Source organism: Lolium rigidum, chromosome 7 (genome assembly GCF_022539505.1).
Source record: "Lolium rigidum isolate FL_2022 chromosome 7, APGP_CSIRO_Lrig_0.1, whole genome shotgun sequence".
Lineage (NCBI taxonomy): Eukaryota > Viridiplantae > Streptophyta > Magnoliopsida > Poales > Poaceae > Lolium > Lolium rigidum.
The window spans coordinates 327811714-327830637 of record NC_061514.1 but is presented as its reverse complement, the minus strand read 5'-3'; the positions used below and the strand labels follow the sequence as shown (position 1 = coordinate 327830637).

At 45.2% G+C, this 18924-nt stretch overlaps 1 protein-coding gene across 1 annotated transcript in view; it reads left to right on the top strand.

Moving 5' to 3' along the window:
* Window positions 1-18426, top strand: part of LOC124674123 (indole-2-monooxygenase-like) — a 35613-nt gene extending 17187 nt beyond the window's left edge. Inside the window, exon 3 of the mRNA XM_047210160.1 lies at window positions 18120-18426. Within this exon, the coding sequence (XP_047066116.1) occupies window positions 18120-18426 (307 nt within the window). The remainder of the gene's footprint in view (window positions 1-18119) is intronic.
* Window positions 18427-18924: the final 498 nt, after the last annotated feature.

Below are 18924 nucleotides of genomic sequence, written 5' to 3'. Positions count from 1 at the left end.
AACTGATGGTTGGGTTCGGATGCGATACCATTCCAATTCTCAAGTATCCCCACAATACCTGAATCTGGGTAAGGCTTAACCGGAAACTTATGTATTTTAGTATGGGTTCCCTCTGAACATGCGTCATAGGGGTTATGCTGAGGCTGCCTCCCTCGAAAGAGAAATGACGTGAAATGAGGTGAATGTCCTACCCAAGCCCTGTGCAGTTCCCGGGTTGACCGTTTGTTTTCACCGGGAGGCCAAGCTCATGGGGAGAGGTGCCTATACTAGGGTATGTAAATGAAAGGTTAGGATTGGTAGTTCGCGTCATCGCGTACGATAAATCAGGGCCAGTTACCCCTGACGAACTATTGCAATTATTTTGGCACAAGTGTACACCCTCTGCAGAGTTTAACCTATTCGAATAGCCGCGTCCGCGGTCATGGACAGTTGGAAAGGCCATACTGTTCCGTCATCAGAACTTTTCTAAAACTATGAATGGTGACTTGTGAATTGAATTGAAAGGTGACTTTGACTTTGAATCACAACTGAGTTGTGGGAATGACACTAATGTTCCCACTTGAGTTAAGTTAGGCAAATGAGGAGTTTTTGGTTACAAATGCTTATGAAATAAAATTGGCTTTATGCAAATAAACTTAGAGCTTAGAACCCCTTTACTATAATTGATAGTATTTACCTTAGTATTAGTTTGCGAGTACTTTAAAGTACTCATGGTTGTGTCCCTGGCTATTCCAATGGCCAGACTATGAAGAGGAGTACCAGAACCCGGAAGAAGGACAACAGGACGTCTACGACAACTAGGATCACTCCCGACGTCAACAGTTGCATGTGGAATAAATGGACTACTACTACGTTACTTCGCTTCCGCTATGTGTTATGTAATTGATCAATAGAACTTCTATTATTGTAATGAGACTAGATCATGTGATCCTTTATTTGTAAGACGATTATGGTATGTAATGAATGATGTGTTGTGATATCAATCTATTATGTCTCGCGAAAACGATATTCCTGGGATTGCGAGGAATGGCATAATAGGCATCTGGACTTAAAAATCCGGGTGTTGACAAGTTGGTATCAGAGCCATTGTTGACCTTAGGAGACCCTAGTTAGAATGGACGTCTGGAAAATTTAGTTTCGAAACAAATGAAGTGACTATTTATGAAAACTTATTCTCCCTCATTGAGATCTTCTTCAAAATAAGAAAGTTATGCTCTATTCTTTTTACACTACTACATAAAATTTTGACACACTACTCACTTCTCTAACGTACTTCTTCACAGATGGAGTACACCTGCAAGTCCTATCAAGTTGGCCATGGAGGAAACCTGATGTTCGAGAAGGATTTGAAGCAACTAGTGGAGTATTTAGGACGCCCGTCTCCCGAGTTCTTCGGAATACCCCTCAACAATCCATCGGGAGGACCACCTCGGTGGGAAGTTACTGCAAATCTGAGAGGAAAGCTTGGAGCCCCAATATGGGAAACCATCTGGTTTTCTGTAACGGGAAGCACCTGGAAGGAAGGACTAGTCAGAGCGATGCAAGAAGCAATTGCCCGTCTGTGTGGACAGAATATGAACAAGCTCCAGAATACCCGCTTCATTTACTACCCAGGACATGACCCCATGGGAAGACCAATAATCATGCCCTCGCACCCGGAAATGAACCACTATGTTGCCTACCTCGACTATATGTTGTACAAGACCCGCAAGGAGTTGGACAACGCCCTTGCCTTTCGCCAAGCACCCGTGAAGATGAAGAATCCCCCCCTGAAGGGTAGTATCATTTAAAGCACTTTCATATGTGTGAGTTGTATCAGGATCCCCTTGTATCGTAGAGCGATGAATGGTTCTTCAAACCAACAGTGTGTTAGCTTTGTAATATGTGATGTTTCGAATGAATGAAAAAGTGTTGTTGGTTTTTACCCCCGCAACACTACTCAATTTTTCAAGTTATGAACTTTTTAAACTTTAACAAAACAAACCATAGAAATTTCCCTCTTATCTTATCATCTACCTCAATGTTCAGATGGCCCCACCAACCCGCAGCGCCACCCAGGATGCCATGATGCAGATGCTGCAGACGATGATGGCAGACCGAGAAGTCGAAAGAGCTGAACGCCAAGCTAACATTGCCGCACTACAACAGATAGCCCAGAACAATCAAGGCCATGGAAACCACGATCACCCTAGATCGAAGCTGAAGAACTTTCAGAACACCAACCCTCCAATGTTCAACAAGACTGAAGAGCCCCTGGACGCAGATGACTGGCTCCAAACAATGGAGAACAACCTCGAAGTTGCGGGAGTAGAAGCCGCAGAAAAAGTACTGTTTGCCACCCACTACCTGTCAGGACCTGCAAGAGCCTGGTGGGCAAGTGCCCGCGCAATGAATGCGGGGCAAATGATGACCTGGGAAGACTTCAAGCTGAAGTTCAGCAAATACCATGTGCCCCAAGGACAGATCAAGAAGATGAGAGACGAGTTCCGCGAACTCAAACAAGGAAGAATGTCCGTGGTGGAATACCGCGACAGATTCCTCACTCTGTGAAGGTACGCCCCGGATGAGACCGACACCAACGAGAAGAGGAAGGAAAGATTTCTGAACGGACTGCATGACGAGATGCAAACTGTGTTAGTGAACATTCCGTTCGCTGACCTCGAAGCCCTCGTGGACTCAGCCATACAGATGGAGGGAAAGCTGCATCAAGCCAATGAGAACCGCAAGCGCAGAATGATGAACCAGAATGGACCCCACCATACCCAGAAGTACCGCAACAACTCCTCCGGAGGATTCACCCCAAGACACAACAAGCCCCCTGCTCAGAATTATCGCCCCAACTACACCAACAACAACGGAGGACCCCCGAAGACCGGAGGCAACAACAACAACAGCCACAACAACAACAACCACCACAACAGCAACAGCAACAGCAACAATGGGAACAACAACAACACCAACACTGGCCCGAGGACTGGAAGCAATGCCATCCCCGTCACCCCGAAGGACAAGTCAACTGTGAACTGCTATGAATGTGGAGTTGTGGGCCACTACTCCAATGAGTGCCCCAAGAAGCTTGCCAAGATTGCCGCCAACACTGCTGCACTTGCCCAGCAACAGCGCCGCTTCGCAGGTAGAAGGAACCAGAACAACAACAACGGCCGTTTCTACCACATGACTGCCGCTGAAGCTCAGGAAGCCCCACAGACCATGCCAAGTATGTTTTCCTGTTAATCAAATTGCTCAATCTCTCTTAGGAACCTAACTTTTCTTAAAATCTCGGGACGAGATTTGTTTAAGGGGGAAGGGTTTGTAACACCTCAAAATTTTCAAAACAAAGAAAATGAATTTCCCTTTTTCCAAATTTTGGAACCAACAAAAACATTTCTTAAATTAAGTTTGATACATAGTGATCTTGCTTAATTCTTGTGCAATTGCCATGATTGGTTATTATAGTATTTTGAAATGATCTTAAACCTTAAACCTCACCCTCTTTTTGCTATCCAAGTTAAAATAAAATAAAAAGAATTTAAATAAGAAAATGGCCTATGTGCCTACGGCTATTTTTGGAAAACTTTACCCTAGGCCTTTCTACTTTGATTAGAGGTTTGGAAAAACCTTCATAAACCTTGCCTAGTACTTATCAAACCAAATCCAAAGTGAAACCAAAGATTTTAAAAAGAAACTAAAAATGCCATAGAGGCATATGAGAGTAAAATAGCAAATTTGTGAATTTGAGGAGCTTGACCCTAGGACTTGTTGTGAATGGTTGGATCACTCCTCTATACCATTTCAACACTCAACAACACCAATTGGGTCAAGCCAAGTCAAATTAAAAATCAAATGCAACATATGCATAGAGGCATATGTGGCACATACCATTTTCACCAAATCTTGTTCTATGCACCTATACCTTACCCAAATGGTGTGAAACCCTCTCTAAACCTAATATAACCCTAAATGGACCCTAACCCATGCTCAAGTAAAGCAAGGGGAACCATTTAGAAGAATAAGAAATTTTGACACATCACCTCTTATGTGTTATGGCCATTTTTGCAAATCTTTGAGCTAGACCTTTTGGAATGGTTTGGAAATGTTCCTAAACTAATAAGAATCACTTTGGAGTCAAGAAAAACCAAATCAAAAAGAGAGAAATCAAATAGGGAGAAAATCCCATTTTCACTCATATACACACTTAGCCAGTTTTGCAAATCTTCAACCAAGGCCACCATGGCTTGTGCCATTGTTTGTAAAACACTTATATATCAATAACACATCCATTTGAATCAAAGAAACCCAAATCAAAGCAAATAAGAATTCAAATGCAACTTACATATGATAATGGTCATATGGCCATTTTATAAAATCTTCCCCACTTTGCACCCCTGGTTTTATCTTTTCTTAAACCAACCTTGACCCACTCTTGCCATGACATCCAAGACCATGTCAAGGTGAACCACTTTGTTGTTGACCACTAGTGCTGACTTTGACCAGGTTGACCAGAATAAAGGAGACAAGTGGAGACTTTGAAATAAAGGGAAGATTAACCCCCATTTTGAATTCTCACAAACCTTCACCAAAATGACCACCACCACCACCATTCTACCTCTCTATTTATATCAAAGAGATCCACCAAAAAGATTTCCAAATTTCAAATAAAAGTTTCATGTGGCCATTTTCACAAACACTTGGCAGGCATCATTTCAGAATTTGCACACACCCTTATACCCACTGGATTTTTGCCTAAACCCCTTTTGATCTTTGATCATTGTTGCTCCTGTACCTCCTCTGCATCAAGCCCTACCATTTTGCACTGAGTAAAGTGGAGGAATGATCAAGAACCTCACCATGCCGTGTACCATGCCCACTCACAAGCACTCAATCGCCCTGGTCCTCTCCTATCCATCTCACCATGTCAGCAAGCACGCCCACACTCCCCTGAGCATGCTTGTACCAGCCCTAGTCGAAGGAGAGCACGGCATTGGCCACACGCTGCACGCCCAGACACGCCCAGAACCATGCCAGGCACGCGGTGAGCGCGCACGGACACGTCCTGGACGCGCCAGAGCGGCAAGTCGTGCCGTCGCCTCAGTACACCCCTGCACGCCTACCTCTGCATCGAGCCTTGCCACCACCTCCTCTACCCCGTAGACAAGCTCACTAGCTCGCAGAGGACCTGTCGCCGTCGCCATGATCGAACCCTTGCCGCCACGGTACTGCGAGCACTCGAACCTCGCCAGCACGCCTCAGACCATCATCCACCGTGCCATCACGCTCACTAGCATCACCTAGACGTCGCCTATCCGACGTGCCCATCACTTGCCCCTTCACAGCCCTGGAACGACGACCTCGCCGTCGACCTGCCCCGAGCGCCACGGCCACCCCCTTCCTCCTATAAATACGGCTCCCCCTTGATGATTTCTTCACACCAATCAGCTCGCCTCACCTCTCTGATCCTCCTCGTCCACTCCTCTCACCCAATTAGCCACGGGAGCTGCTCAATTTGTCGCCGGAGCCCGCGGAGGAGCTGAGATCACCGCCGCCGATTGCAACCACCATTGGAGACGCCGTCTGCGCCATCTTCTTCCCCTTCCACGACAACATCGCCTAGCACCAGCGCCGCCCCTCGCTGGAGCTCCAGCACGCCGCCGACCCCCTACCTCCGCCGCTCCAGCACGCGCTTCTCCCCGACGGTGACGACGACTGCCAGCCGTAGATCCTCGATCTAATCCGACGGCTTCTATTTCAAGGTACCGATTCGGTAGATATGACTCGCTGACCCCTGGGCCCCACGCTGTCAGCAGCCCGTAGCAATACTGGGCCGGCCCATCTTTCTCTCTCGCTGTGCAGCCCACCTAGTCTTCCCGCCAGCCCAACTTTTGAATTCAATTTTTCCAGAATAGATAAATTTTGCAAACTGGTGCCAACTTCAAAATTGCATATTTTTAAATCCACTTGGCCAAATTTTACAAATTTTACATTTTTGGAAATCTTATCAAAGTCTCTATCCAATGCCACTGGTTTGAACCCTAGATCTATTATAGAATTAAAGTAGAAAAATAAACAAGACAGGGACTTTTCTGCCTTAGATTAATTATTAAAAATCAACCAAAAATGCTTTTAAGTTGATTCCAACTCCTATAGCTCACATTTAACTTGCACTAATTGTTTCTGCAAAAATATGCCATGCTTACTTTGAATGATTATGGCCTCGTTTAATTAAAGGACTATATGGCTATTTCTAGTCAAAGATATTGTCCAAAACTATTAATAAATCATATGGGAGTTTTTCTCTCATTTAAATATTGTCACAAACATTTCAAAATTAGGTAGAGACTCTGGTCATTTAGCTCTCATATGAATTGTTTGTTGATATTAAATCCTTACCATGTTAGGATTAAATTGTATGAGGTGCTACACCTCATTTAAATCATTTTCTTAAATGATAACTATGAAGAGGTTGACTTTGGTCAACCTAGGTCATATATTATTCATGAGAGAAATTAAAACTTAATAAGATAATGAGAGGAAATTATTTCTCTAAGTAATTAAAAGTAACACCTAGGTTAGTATGAGAGGAAATTATTTTCCTAATACTAAGCAAGGAAACTCTAGCCTAATTTTGAATAAGTGTTAAGTAGTGATGCTAGATTATTTGTGTGAGCCATTAAGGCAAATTAAGAGTACTTAAGTATTGTTTGGTGATTGTATCCTCGTATTCATTTATAGACGCTAGTACCGGAGACTATCAAGAGGAGGAGGTATTCTACCAAGAGGAAGGAGAAGAGAACTTTGATCACCCCAACCAAGGCAAGCTAATATTCTTGCAAAGTGCAAAGCTCTACAAGAGCAAGGCATCACCACCTTTTACTTTATGCTTAATGGTCCTATCCCAAGTTTTTACTTTACAAGCTTTACTAAATTTTATTTATCAAAGTACTTTTTGATTCATGATTCATCTAGTTTAGTATGGAGTAGTACAAGTGTATCAAACTTAGCCTAGAGCAATACAAGTTGCTTAGCACCCCTCATGACTAGTTGCTAGTGCTAAACTAAAATTGGCTACTCTAGATGAGAACTTGTGAAAACCAATGACTTTGAAAACCTTGGAATGATGAGTCATTCTATTGAAAGATTTTGAAGGTGAATGTGACTTGTGAATGACTTGGTGAAACTTACCAAAAACTGATGGTTGGGTTCGGATGCGATACCATTCCAATTCTCAAGTATCCCCACAATACCTGAATCTGGGTAAGGCTTAACTGGAAACTTATGTATTTTAGTATGGGTTCCCTCTGAAAAAGCGTCATAGGGGTTATGCTGAGGCTGCCTCCCTCGAAAGAGAAATGACGTGAAATGAGGTGAATGTCCTACCCAAGCCCTGTGCAGTTCCACTACAACAAAACCCCTTCTATAACAATGCATACTTAGCAACGTGTTATATATTCGTTGCAAAATTTTATCCTAGATACACATGTATGCGTTGCAGGCTACAACCGTTATCTGCTGTACATATTGTAGTCGGTAGAAAAGAAATTTGAGCCCAGCCCACTAAGCACGTCATTAGGTATCACGACCCAGGCCACGCAGTCACCAACTTAAGCCAGCACTTGACAGTTCCGCTCCTCTCCTCCAAACCTAGCCGCCTCCATCCGCTCCCTCAAGGTGCCATGCGCAAGCAGGGCCTCTCTCGCCGGTGATGCGGATACCATTTTGATCTACCACTCCTCGCGTATGATAGATAGTATCCGGATCAAGTTCGTCTCAAAGGGATTAATCGACCACATCTTCGCGTTCGCGTACCATGAGATCTCCTAAATTCGCGAAATCTTTCTTGTGCAGCTAAGATGGATTGGGGATACTCCAGGGCGGTAGTTTCTGGAATACCGCGGCGGCGAGTTGGAGCACAAGGGGCGCGACGGAGAAAGGAACGGCATAGGTTTGGCTTCAGGTGCGATTTCCCTTTTTCCCCTGTCAGACTCCTCGGTCGTTTTCCTTGGCTTGACCCGCGTTCTTCAGTTTTCCAGGTTTTTTGTGCATCCGTGCCCATTGATGTCGTTAGCAGATCGTCGCGTGCAGTTATATTTTCCCTGTTTGGATCGGTTATATGCCTTGGGAGCATTGCAGACTCTAGTCTGGTTTCCATCTAGTAGCTTTCCATGTTAACCTTATACTATGCTAGACTTGCATTACCGATGCATGTTAATGGGCACTCAGTAATGGAAGTTGTCCAATATCTTACGTCTGCTTCAGTGCTTGACAGGGTGCAGAAGGTACAACGACAAAGCGGCATTGCTGTTCTGGAGTTCTACCATCAAAACTTTGGCTGCAACAGACGTTGGTAACGTACCAAGGATATCAGGTAGAGTTCTCACAGTGATTGACAAGCAGTATCTCTCTTGTCTTTGTTGCTCTCAAAATTCTTAATGCACGGATCAGACTACCAATGTGATAAGTACTCCTTAATTTCCGCTAAAATCATACGTAGTACTGTGCCTCTCTAGATGCAAACTGCAGTCAATCAATGCACCGATATTTATGTGCTTTCCTACTCTGTACCTTGAGCTAGTCCTATTGTGTCAACCAAGACATTGTGAACTTCTACTTTTCCCGTATGATTAATTTGTTTTTATTTATGATACTGTATTGACCACTCTACTGATTAGTTAATGAAGAATTTTTTTTATCTGCTGTTAGATGAACCATCTAGTCAATAAGAAGATTTTGATCTTCTGTTTCATGGATTTGTTTCCATCCTTGTCCAGTTTTTTTTATTTCCATCTGTTTTGTAACCATTGTAACTTGTTGGTCTAATGAGCAATATCAAATGCATAGGATAGCAAAAAAAATGTTATGCGTGCTGACTTAGCTTTGGCATGCCACCAAGGTGAGTATACCTACAAATTATTAAGCAAGTACTTGGTAGAACTCACAATAGCCTTTATAATCTTTTCACCATTTGATACTGAAAATGAAATTGTATTTGCAGGTGACATACAACAGCAAGACTTGCTATTTGGAAATCAGCTCTGGATTTGTTGGGCCAAATATTAGAAAGAACATATATAGTCTAGTTAGGATATCTTGTTTTGATGCAGGATTGTAAATTGTCTACTCTTCAGACGATTCTTGTGTATGGAATAGTTGTCCAAAAGTATATATACATGACTAGATAGAATATCATATTTTGAAGCAATTGTACATTCTATACTCTTTACAGGATTCTCATGTATGGCATTGTGTTACGCTAATAAATAAATATTGAATTACATGCGATGGAATACATTCAAATTCTTCAATTTTTGTGTGATGTGGAATGTCTCATATGAACTACGTTCTCTGGCTGAGAAAAAAAATCATCTGCCATCCTCTAGGGCGATCAAACCATATAGTCCAGAAAATAGTATTTTGTGAAACAGAATTTTCAACACGTGCAGGATGCATCTAACAACGCATATAGTTGTTGTTTTGATTCCGTAGCTATTCTACAACGCTTATCCCATTGGTTACCAACGCACGCATATGCGTTGCATTGTACCTTTGCAACGCCCAAAAACGCAACACATTTTTATCCGTTGGTAAAGTCTCTAGCAACGCCAATATGAAGATTTAGATACGCATCAGTGCGTTGCTGTAGAGGGGGTTTCCTTGTAGTGTTCCCGGGTTGACCGTTTGTTTTCACCGGGAGGCCAAGCTCATGGGGAGAGGTGCCTATACTAGGGTATGTAAATGAAAGGTTAGGATTGGTAGTTCGCGTACTGCGTACGATAAATCAGGGCCAGTTACGCCTGACGAACTATTGCAATTATTGTGGCACAAGTGTACACCCTCTGCAGAGTTTAACCTATTCGAATAGCCGCGTCCGCGGTCATGGACAGTTGGAAAGGCCATACTGTTCCGTCATCAGAACTTTTCTAAAACTATGAATGGTGACTTGTGAATTGAATTGAAAGGTGACTTTGACTTTGAATCACAACTGAGTTGTGGGAATGACACTAATGTTCCCACTTGAGTTAAGTTAGGCAAATGAGGAGTTTTTGGTTACAAATGCTTATGAAATAAAATTGGCTTTATGCAAATAAACTTAGAGCTTAGAACCCCTTTACTATAGTTGATAGTATTTACCTTAGTATTAGTTTGCGAGTACTTTAAAGTACTCATGGCTGTGTCCCTGGCTATTCCAATGGCCAGACTATGAAGAGGAGTACCAGAACCCGGAAGAAGGACAACAGGACGTCTACGACAACTAGGATCACTCCTGACGTCAACAGTTGCATGTGGAATAAATGGACTACTACTACGTTACTTCGCTTCCGCTATGTGTTATGTAATTGATCAATAGAACTTCTATTATTGTAATGAGACTGGATCATGTGATCCTTTATTTGTAAGACGATTATGGTATGTAATGAATGATGTGTTGTGATATCAATCTATTATGTCTCGCAAAAACGATATTCCTGGGATTGCGAGGAATGGCATAATAGGCATCTGGACTTAAAAATCCGGGTGTTGACACAATGTGCGGGGCGAGGATGGTGTGGTTGCAACTTCCGCCGTCCACCAAATTCTCCTTCATCATCGTTGGTCAGTGGATGGTGGCGTGGGGACCTATTCGTCTGCTTCGGGTTTGAAGGTGGTGGTCCTAGGGTTCTTCTTTTGCAATGATGAAGACCTACCAGATGCTGATCCTTTTTATCTAGCCAGAGTGTTGAGTTCCGGAAGGCTCCGTCGGCGAATGGTACAACACATCTTTTGCCTGTAGTTTGCTGGATCGGGTGGTATTTGATCGCGCGCAGCCATGCTTTTATTCCTGACAGTTTGGTTTTGGAGGGAGCGGCGCGAAGCTCTTTTTCTGTGTTGACATCAAGTGACTATGGATCCATGATGAAAGTCAGAAGAAGAGAATATCATGAAGGCCGAATGGGAGGACTAGCTAAGGGAGGTTCAAATCTCCGCGTTGTTGAGGGATTTGCTTGGTGTTCCGGGCTTCACATCAGCGGTATGAAAGTGGGGGTGACAACACATGTGAAGTCCAGAGTCCTACCTTTCAGGGTGAAAACCCAAGGTCTGGCCTTAACTGGTTGTGCCTGGCAATGACCTTGTTGGAGGCATTGTTTTGAGAGCGGGACTATCTTCAGGGTGAAAACCTAAGATCTTTGATCGGACGATGACGGTGTTAAAGCACTGTTCTTTTCTTGGAGCTGTCGCTTTTGGAGAGTCTGTATTTCAGGTGTTGTCTTGGTGGTGGATGTATTTCAGGTGTTGTCTTGGTCGCTATACTATAGCGGGACTTTTGTTTCTTAGTTTTCTTTTCTATTTTTTGGTATGTGCATCCGTAGTGCCATTAGGGTGGTGCATTGTTGCAGAGACTGGGTGTAATTGGTATCTTTTGATATTAATATATTCCCTTTATCTAAAAAAAATCTGTTATTTATGGTTGATATTTTGCTTGTGATGTGATTTTTTCATATGCAATCACTAATTCTGATTCTTTGATGCATTTATTGATGCATAATGTTAACGACGGTGTTGATGCTAGACACTTTTTCGCGAAAACGCAAAAGCCTCGTGTTTCGATGCATTGATAGATAAAGAAGGTTATATGTACAAGTCCAAGGACGGACGAACACCGCGCCGTACAACTCGACCCAAGAAAAGGAAAAACACTAAACTAGGGGAGCATCTGGCGAACACCCCGGGCGCCCGCGTCCGCCCAAAGCCGCACCTCGGCCACAATGTCGTTGAGCAAGGAATTCACCGAGGGATGCGCGTTGTCTAAGACCACCACATTCCGATGTTTTCAAATCCACCATGCAGTAAGCATGATAACCGACGAAGTGCCTTTACGCATCTGACGAGGGGTGGTCCGCACCACTAGCGACCACCACTCCGCGAAGTCACCCTCAGACGTGGGGGACCCTGAAGTGGATCGTATCCACGATAGGACCTCAAACCAAATCGTGCTGGAGAAAGAGCAACCCGTAAGTAGATGCCTCATAGTCTCCTCGGACTAATCGCAGAACGAGCACCGAGGCGCGTGCGGCAGACCACGTTGCGCCAACCTCTCACTCGTCCAGCACCTGTCGAGACAGGCTAGCCATATGAAGAACTTCACCCTTGGCGACGCCCAGGATTTCTAGTTGAGCTTCCAGGAGCATGAGATGATCGCCCCTTGGAAAATGGTGTCATAACATGATCTGGTAGAATACTGACCATCCGTCATCCAGCGCCAAACCAACCTATCCTGGTCCGTCGACAATTGGATGTCCCTGAACCAGTTGATGCTAGACACTTAATCAATATGGATATAGGGAGGCCTAGCTAGAGTTGATCGTACCTCGATGCCAAATCACTTAGGCATGTTGGCAGTCTTCTCAAACCACCGTATTAGAGGGATAACAAGGGTAGGTCACATATGAGACCGAGGAGCAATGCCCAACTTCATATCATAGATGATATGACTTTTGTGCCTAAGCCATTGTGAATTCATGCGCATAGGGGAGTATCCGCTTCATACTTCCGTGGATGAGGAGTGCATTAACATTAGGAGATGATAACAATACACAAGCTATCATACTTGACAATTATGAACTTGCACTTGTATTTACCATGCATTTTTAAGTATCGATGCTTGTTATTTTGTGCCACCATATTTCCGATAGAGAGATCAAATGAACCAATAAAATAAAGACTCAAATGGATCATCCGATACATAAAATTTGGGATGGTTCCATCCGATCGCTATCTACCCCTCGAACCAAACACTTCATAAGCGACCCCGCAATGCTTTGTAAAAGCAAAAAAAAAAAGATCTACAGGAACTTCTTTTCCTCTTTGTTCTTTGGCAGGGGAATTATTCTGTTTTATTGGCACCATAAACTCAAAAGAAGAGACCGGGAACAATGTTATATATTTGAATATAAATTACATGGCCTTTTCCATTTCCATTTCAGTAAAGATCTATATACACGTGCAAATGGTATACCACAGCACCATGTGCACTTGGCAAATTTCTTGTGTAGGAAGAAAACAAATTTGATATGTTGTTTCTGTTGGTTACCAAAAATAAAATCTGTCTTGTCCTGACTTAGCTCGATCGTATTCATTCATGTACGTAACAGGAAGGGTGCCCAACCTTGTGACGAACAATTTATTGGTTGTCTTGTGTGTACAAGGCTTTTCAGCTTGGATTCCAACTGGTTCGGCATCTCGAATTATGCTCTTTACTTGTGGTTTGAGTAAGAATTGTATTCCCCTCCTCAGCCTTTTATACGTGCTCCTCGATCGAGGATGTACACGCACGTACTACCAGGCTAGTGCCAGTGCGTGCCAGTGCCACTGCTACCCAGAATATGGCTCCAGAGAGCGGCAATGCAAAACAAATTCCTAATCCCAGCTGTCTGCAGGTGCAGATCAACCCACATGATCCCCAGCTGCTCATGGCCGCCCGGCGCGGCGACTGGGTGCGGCTAGAGCGTCTCCTTCTCAGCGGCGTAGGAGGTGTGGCGCTTGGGGCGCCTCAGCACGTCATCCCCATCGAGATCGTCGATGCCGCCATCGATGCTGGGACCGTGTCATCTGCTGCAGCCGCTGAGCGGAACTCCCTCCTCCACGTGGTAGCTTCGAGGGGAGACGGTGAGGAGTTCCTCAAGAGCGCGTCCGTGATCCATGGCAAGGCCAGGCACCTCCTCGACGCCCGGAACAAGAACGGCGATACTCCCCTGCACCGCGCCGCCCGTGCCAGGCACCGCGGAATGGTCGCCCATCTCATGTTCCTTGCAAGATCCGAGAATGGAGGTGGCGACGTCAACGAGAAGGTGAAGGCCATACTGAGGGTGCAGAACAACCGTGGAGAGACGGTGCTTCACGACGCGGTTCGTTCGGGGGACGGCGACATGATCACCCTGCTCATGGCGGAGGACCCGCAGCTGGCTCGTGTGCCTCTGTCCGAGGGCGCCTCGCCGCTCTACTTGGCCGTCGAGCTGGGCCACGACGACATCGCCAAGCAGCTCTATGAGAAAGACTCAGCGCTGTCCTACTCTGGACCTGACGGCCGGAATGCCTTGCACGCAGCCGCTCTCAAGGGCCAAGGTGACTACTGCACTTCACTGATTTACTTTTGGGAATATCTATTTCTAAGCCAATTAACAATTCTCGGTCTACTCAGCTAAGTCAGCTTGTAAATGACTACTCTTAGCTATACAAACTACTCCATATCCAATCTTGCAAAAAAATTACCAGATGCAGCCAATATGAATATGCGTCTACTTCTACCAAATGCAACCAGTTGAGTTGATGTGTCTATCTAGTCGGCTAGAAACGAGTCGAATTCCAACGAGTTAGATTAGACCAATTCGTACTAATATTCAAGCGAGTTCAGACTGAGTCAACTTAAATATTGAGCTATATACAATTTGGTCCATACTCAACTTTGTAACGACGTGGAATTGGTCTATTTCGAGCTAATAAAAAAGGAAAATTCTAGTATCTGAGGACATTTCTTCATCCAGTTAGAGCATGTCTAACAGGCCCCGTATAACCCGCCCACCCCGTAAAATTCCGGCGACATACGGGGCAGGCGCGGTTTGGGCCGTCTAGCAGGCCCCGTATTCGGGCCGCCCCGTTTCGGCGGAATACGGGGCCCAGGAAATCGGCCCCGTCGCCCCGTACATATAGTGGGCGCAGGTGCGAGTGAGGGGTTAACCCCTCACTTGCAACCCTAGCTCCGCCGCGCGCCGCCGCCTCCTCCGCTGCTCCGGCGAGCAATTAGCCGCTCCCCCGCCACGCATTCCACCCCAAAGCTAGGATGGACTCCCGCCGCCGCAGTAGGGCCTCGCCGGCGAGCGGATCGAAGCGATCCCGCTCGCCGGACACCGTAGATGACAAGGGATTAACTTGTCAATGCCTATGGATTATAGGTTAGGGTTTAGTTAGAAGTAGAGGGCAAGTAGATCTCGAAGGTTTCAGCCGAAAAGTACTCGACGAATATGAAAACTAGGGTTTGCAGACAATGATTCGATGATCTTCTCGTCCCTCGACCCCCCCTTTATATAGGTGGAGCCGAGGGATTCGTGCTATACAAGGATTACATAGTCCGGGACGGTTTCTAACTCATCCCGCCAGATTACAAATAACACTTCCTATTACAATTCTATCTTTTCCTTAAATACATCTTGGGCTCTCGAGTCTTCTTATTCTTCGGGTAGTGGGCCTTCAATAAACCCCGGGTACTATATGAGGCAGGCCCATTTGGGATGCCTATGTCAGTAGCCCCCGAGATTTTGCTTGAATCATTAGAATCAAGGAAAATCTCCACTGTTTATTTTTACTCGAAAGCTCTAACTTTCATACTCTTTCTCATAAAATTCTATATTGTACAGGGATATTGGTAGTTGGGGCTAGTTCATCTGACGGATCAGGTACTAGTTAACTGCTCTAGTGGCAATCCGCAAAAACCTACTTCAAAATCACGTCCCTGGACATGATTTCGGGATACTGGTGTAAACTTCGACGAGCGCCGCTTAAGGTCTTACCATTCCGTCGAGTCCCGGTTAAATTTATCGAGTACCTAACGCGTCCGTTAGGATTTTTCTTCGTATCCGTTGATACGGATAAAAGTAGAGAGCGCAGTCTTCGGCGATGCCACGCCCAACAGAATAGGTCTGGGGTCTTACCTTCGCAATTTTGCGGCATTCAGAAATTGATCGCAACTTCGGCGTTCTGAGAATATATTGTCGAGTGCTTTTCCGGCTGTTGGAATGGCACATTTTATTGAGTCAAATATGACTTATATTGCTTTCCCGATGGGAGTATATGGAGAGTTAATGATAACTCGAAATATACTCTCTTGCTTGTTCTATTTTTCCTTTGTTAATTTCATCGGGCACGCGAACGGCGTTCCCGATGGGAGTAGCTCCCGAGGCTACAGCCAAGAACTTGTGCTTGGTTGTAGGCTCAACATTTTAGTCCACCTTGTCACTATATTGCCATTATCTCTTGATATTCTTTCCTCCTTCTTCTTCTCTCTTTCTTTTTTTTTTTTTTTTATCGGGTGCGCGAACAGCGCTCCTGATGGGAGTAGCCCCCGAGGCTACAGCCAAGAACTTGTACTTGACTGTAGGCTCAACATTTTCTATATTTGCCATTGTCGAAAGTTTTCTTTTTTCGAAGTAGCCCCCGAGCATTTGGGCAAAAACTTGTTTCTGACCAAAGGCTCCTGATGCATTCAAATAACTTATCCTGTCGCGATTCTCCTTTCTCTTGTCGACATATTTTCCCTTGTCAAATTTTCTTCAACTCTATCACTGGTCGATATTTTTCTGCTTTGTGGGTCCATCGTTCCCACCATGTTGACACGTCGTGCAAATGGGGGACACACGTCCTCCGCTTTTCTCGGTGCTCGTGCGGTAACGCCTATCCCCGTAAAAATACTTTTTTGCCCTTGTAACCAGAAAATCAATTCTCACCACACGATTTCCTCATCCAACGGTACACTGCTTCACCCAAATCTTATATAAACCTGTCTTCAACCTCCGTTCATCCCCTCGCTTGCGCCGCTCACCTGTTCCTCTTCGCAAATCTTCCTCTGCGCCCAATCTTCACCGATTTCCCGCTCTCGCATACATTGCTCAACCCGCTTCCGTGGATGCCGCCGCGTGCGCGTTTGACCCGCCACAGCACTCCAGAGTCCGCGATGGCCGCTGAAGATTTTGAGTGGGAGAGATCCAAGATCTCCAACCAAGACTCCAACCTGATGAAAAGGCTTGGCCTGATGAAGAAGGAAGGCGCCATCCGCTTTCCCAATGAAGAAAGCTATCCCAAGCCTCCAATGGAGTATCGGGTTAGTTTCGTTGATCATCTTATCCGCGGCCTCTCTACCCCAATCCATGATTTCCTCCGCGGTCTTCTCTTTGTCTATGGGATTCAACTGCATCATCCGACCCCCAATTCCATCCTTCACATTTCTATTTTTATCACCCTTTGCGAATGCTTTCTTGGAGTCGCTCCTAATTGGGCTCTTTGGAAACGCATCTTCTGCCTCCGCCGCAATGGCTCCCACAACGTCACTTATAACATAGGTGGCGTTGTTATCCGTATTCGTACCGATGTCGATTATTTCGACGTCAAGTTTCCCGATTCTGTCCAAGGATGGCGCAAGAAGTGGCTTTACATTCACGAAGAAAGCGCCAACTCCGTTGAGAACAACATAATTCCCTTCGACGGGAGTGCCAAAATTCAGCGCCGTCGCTCCTGGGATGCCGAAGCTTCTGAGGAAGAGAAAAAGGCGACAGAGGCGCTCATGTCTCGCATTCGCTAGCTTCAAAATACTCGAGGCGAGGAGCTATCTGGTGTTCAAATCACTGCCTATTTCCTTAGGATTAGAGTGCAGCCTCTTCAGGCTCGCAAAAATCCCCTTTGGACGTACTCTGGTGAAAATGACGCCAACAGAATCTCCGGTGACCTTTCCACCAAGGACTTGGAGAAGTTGGTTCGAAGACTTTCTCGCCTGGGCAAAGATCCAGTTCCTTCTTCTTGTCGTGTGGAACCATACAGCTCCACCAATCCACTCCCCAAGGTATTTTATCTTTCCGCGTTTTTATCTTGTTGCACCTTTTTTCCTGCATCTCATTGTGTTGTCATGTCTTTACTTTTTCTTTGGTTTCTATTTTTTCAGGATCATCCTAGTGTAACTTCCCTTCCTCCTCTTCCTGAGGGTGGAGAGGTCGAAGAAATGACCATCGTTGCCGACGATACTCAGGGCTCTTCTGTTCCTGAAAGTGAAGTTGCGGGTTCTCACAAATCTGCGGCTTCTCATGAGAGAGAGGCTGAGTCTGAGGCCAGTGAGTCGACTGAATCCCTTCCTCCTGCTGTTTCTCCGAAGAACAAAAGGAAAAGGACTGAAGTCGAGGATTCTGGCATCTCTAAGGCTGAAGAAGTTGTTCCTTCGGATCCGAAGGCAGCTTATGATCCTTATTTTGAGTCCCTCATCAGCTCGTAAGTCAATTTTATCTCTCCTCCTTTTTTGATGTACTCGAAAGGTTTAACTCTGTCTTGCTTTTTATACCTTCAGGGACGCGCGTCATCGTCAACAGCTGGGCTCTCGCGAGGGATCCAAGCGGCTGGGAGAGCGCGGAGGAGTTCGTGCCCGAGCGCTTCTTGGAAGGCGGCAGCGCCGCGGCCATAGACTACAGGGGGAACGACTTCCTCTACCTCCCGTTTGGGGCCGGGCGAAGGATATGCCCTGGCATCAACTTCGCCATCGTGACCATCGAGATCATGCTGGCGAATCTCATGTACCACTTCGACTGGAAGCTACCGTCTGGATCGGCGCCGGAAGGTGGCATATGTATGGCCGAATCATTTGGGATCACTGTGCACCGCAAGGAGAAGCTCCTCCTCGTCCCTCTGCTGCCGCAAGACTAACTTTGAGGTTCATGTAAGGTCTTGTGCGTTTTGTGCGCACTAGATTGAGGACTCTAAATTATCTACTACATATCGCAATAATATCGTGCTTTTGGACTTCCTGGTAAGCACATATATATTATTGAATAAACATGAAGCAGCCTGCCCTCTCAGCTAGACTGGAGGGGAAGAAAGCCACTGGAATGGCCTCCATCAAATCCTATGTTGCCTCCATGATAATTTGGAGTAGTCTAGCTCTAGCCCCAGATTGTGTTTGTGGCAGTATCTTGATCAAATATTTCGAAGTATTGTCATTATTAAAGAACCATATAAATTTTCATATATGAGTATTATCATATTTATGAATTATTTATGGTTGATATTTTGCTTGTGAGGTGAATTTTTCATATGCAATCACTAATTATGCTTTTCTTTGATGCATTTATTGATGCATAATGTTAACGACGGTCTTGATGCTAGACACTTAATCAATCTAGATATAGGACGACCTAGCTAGAG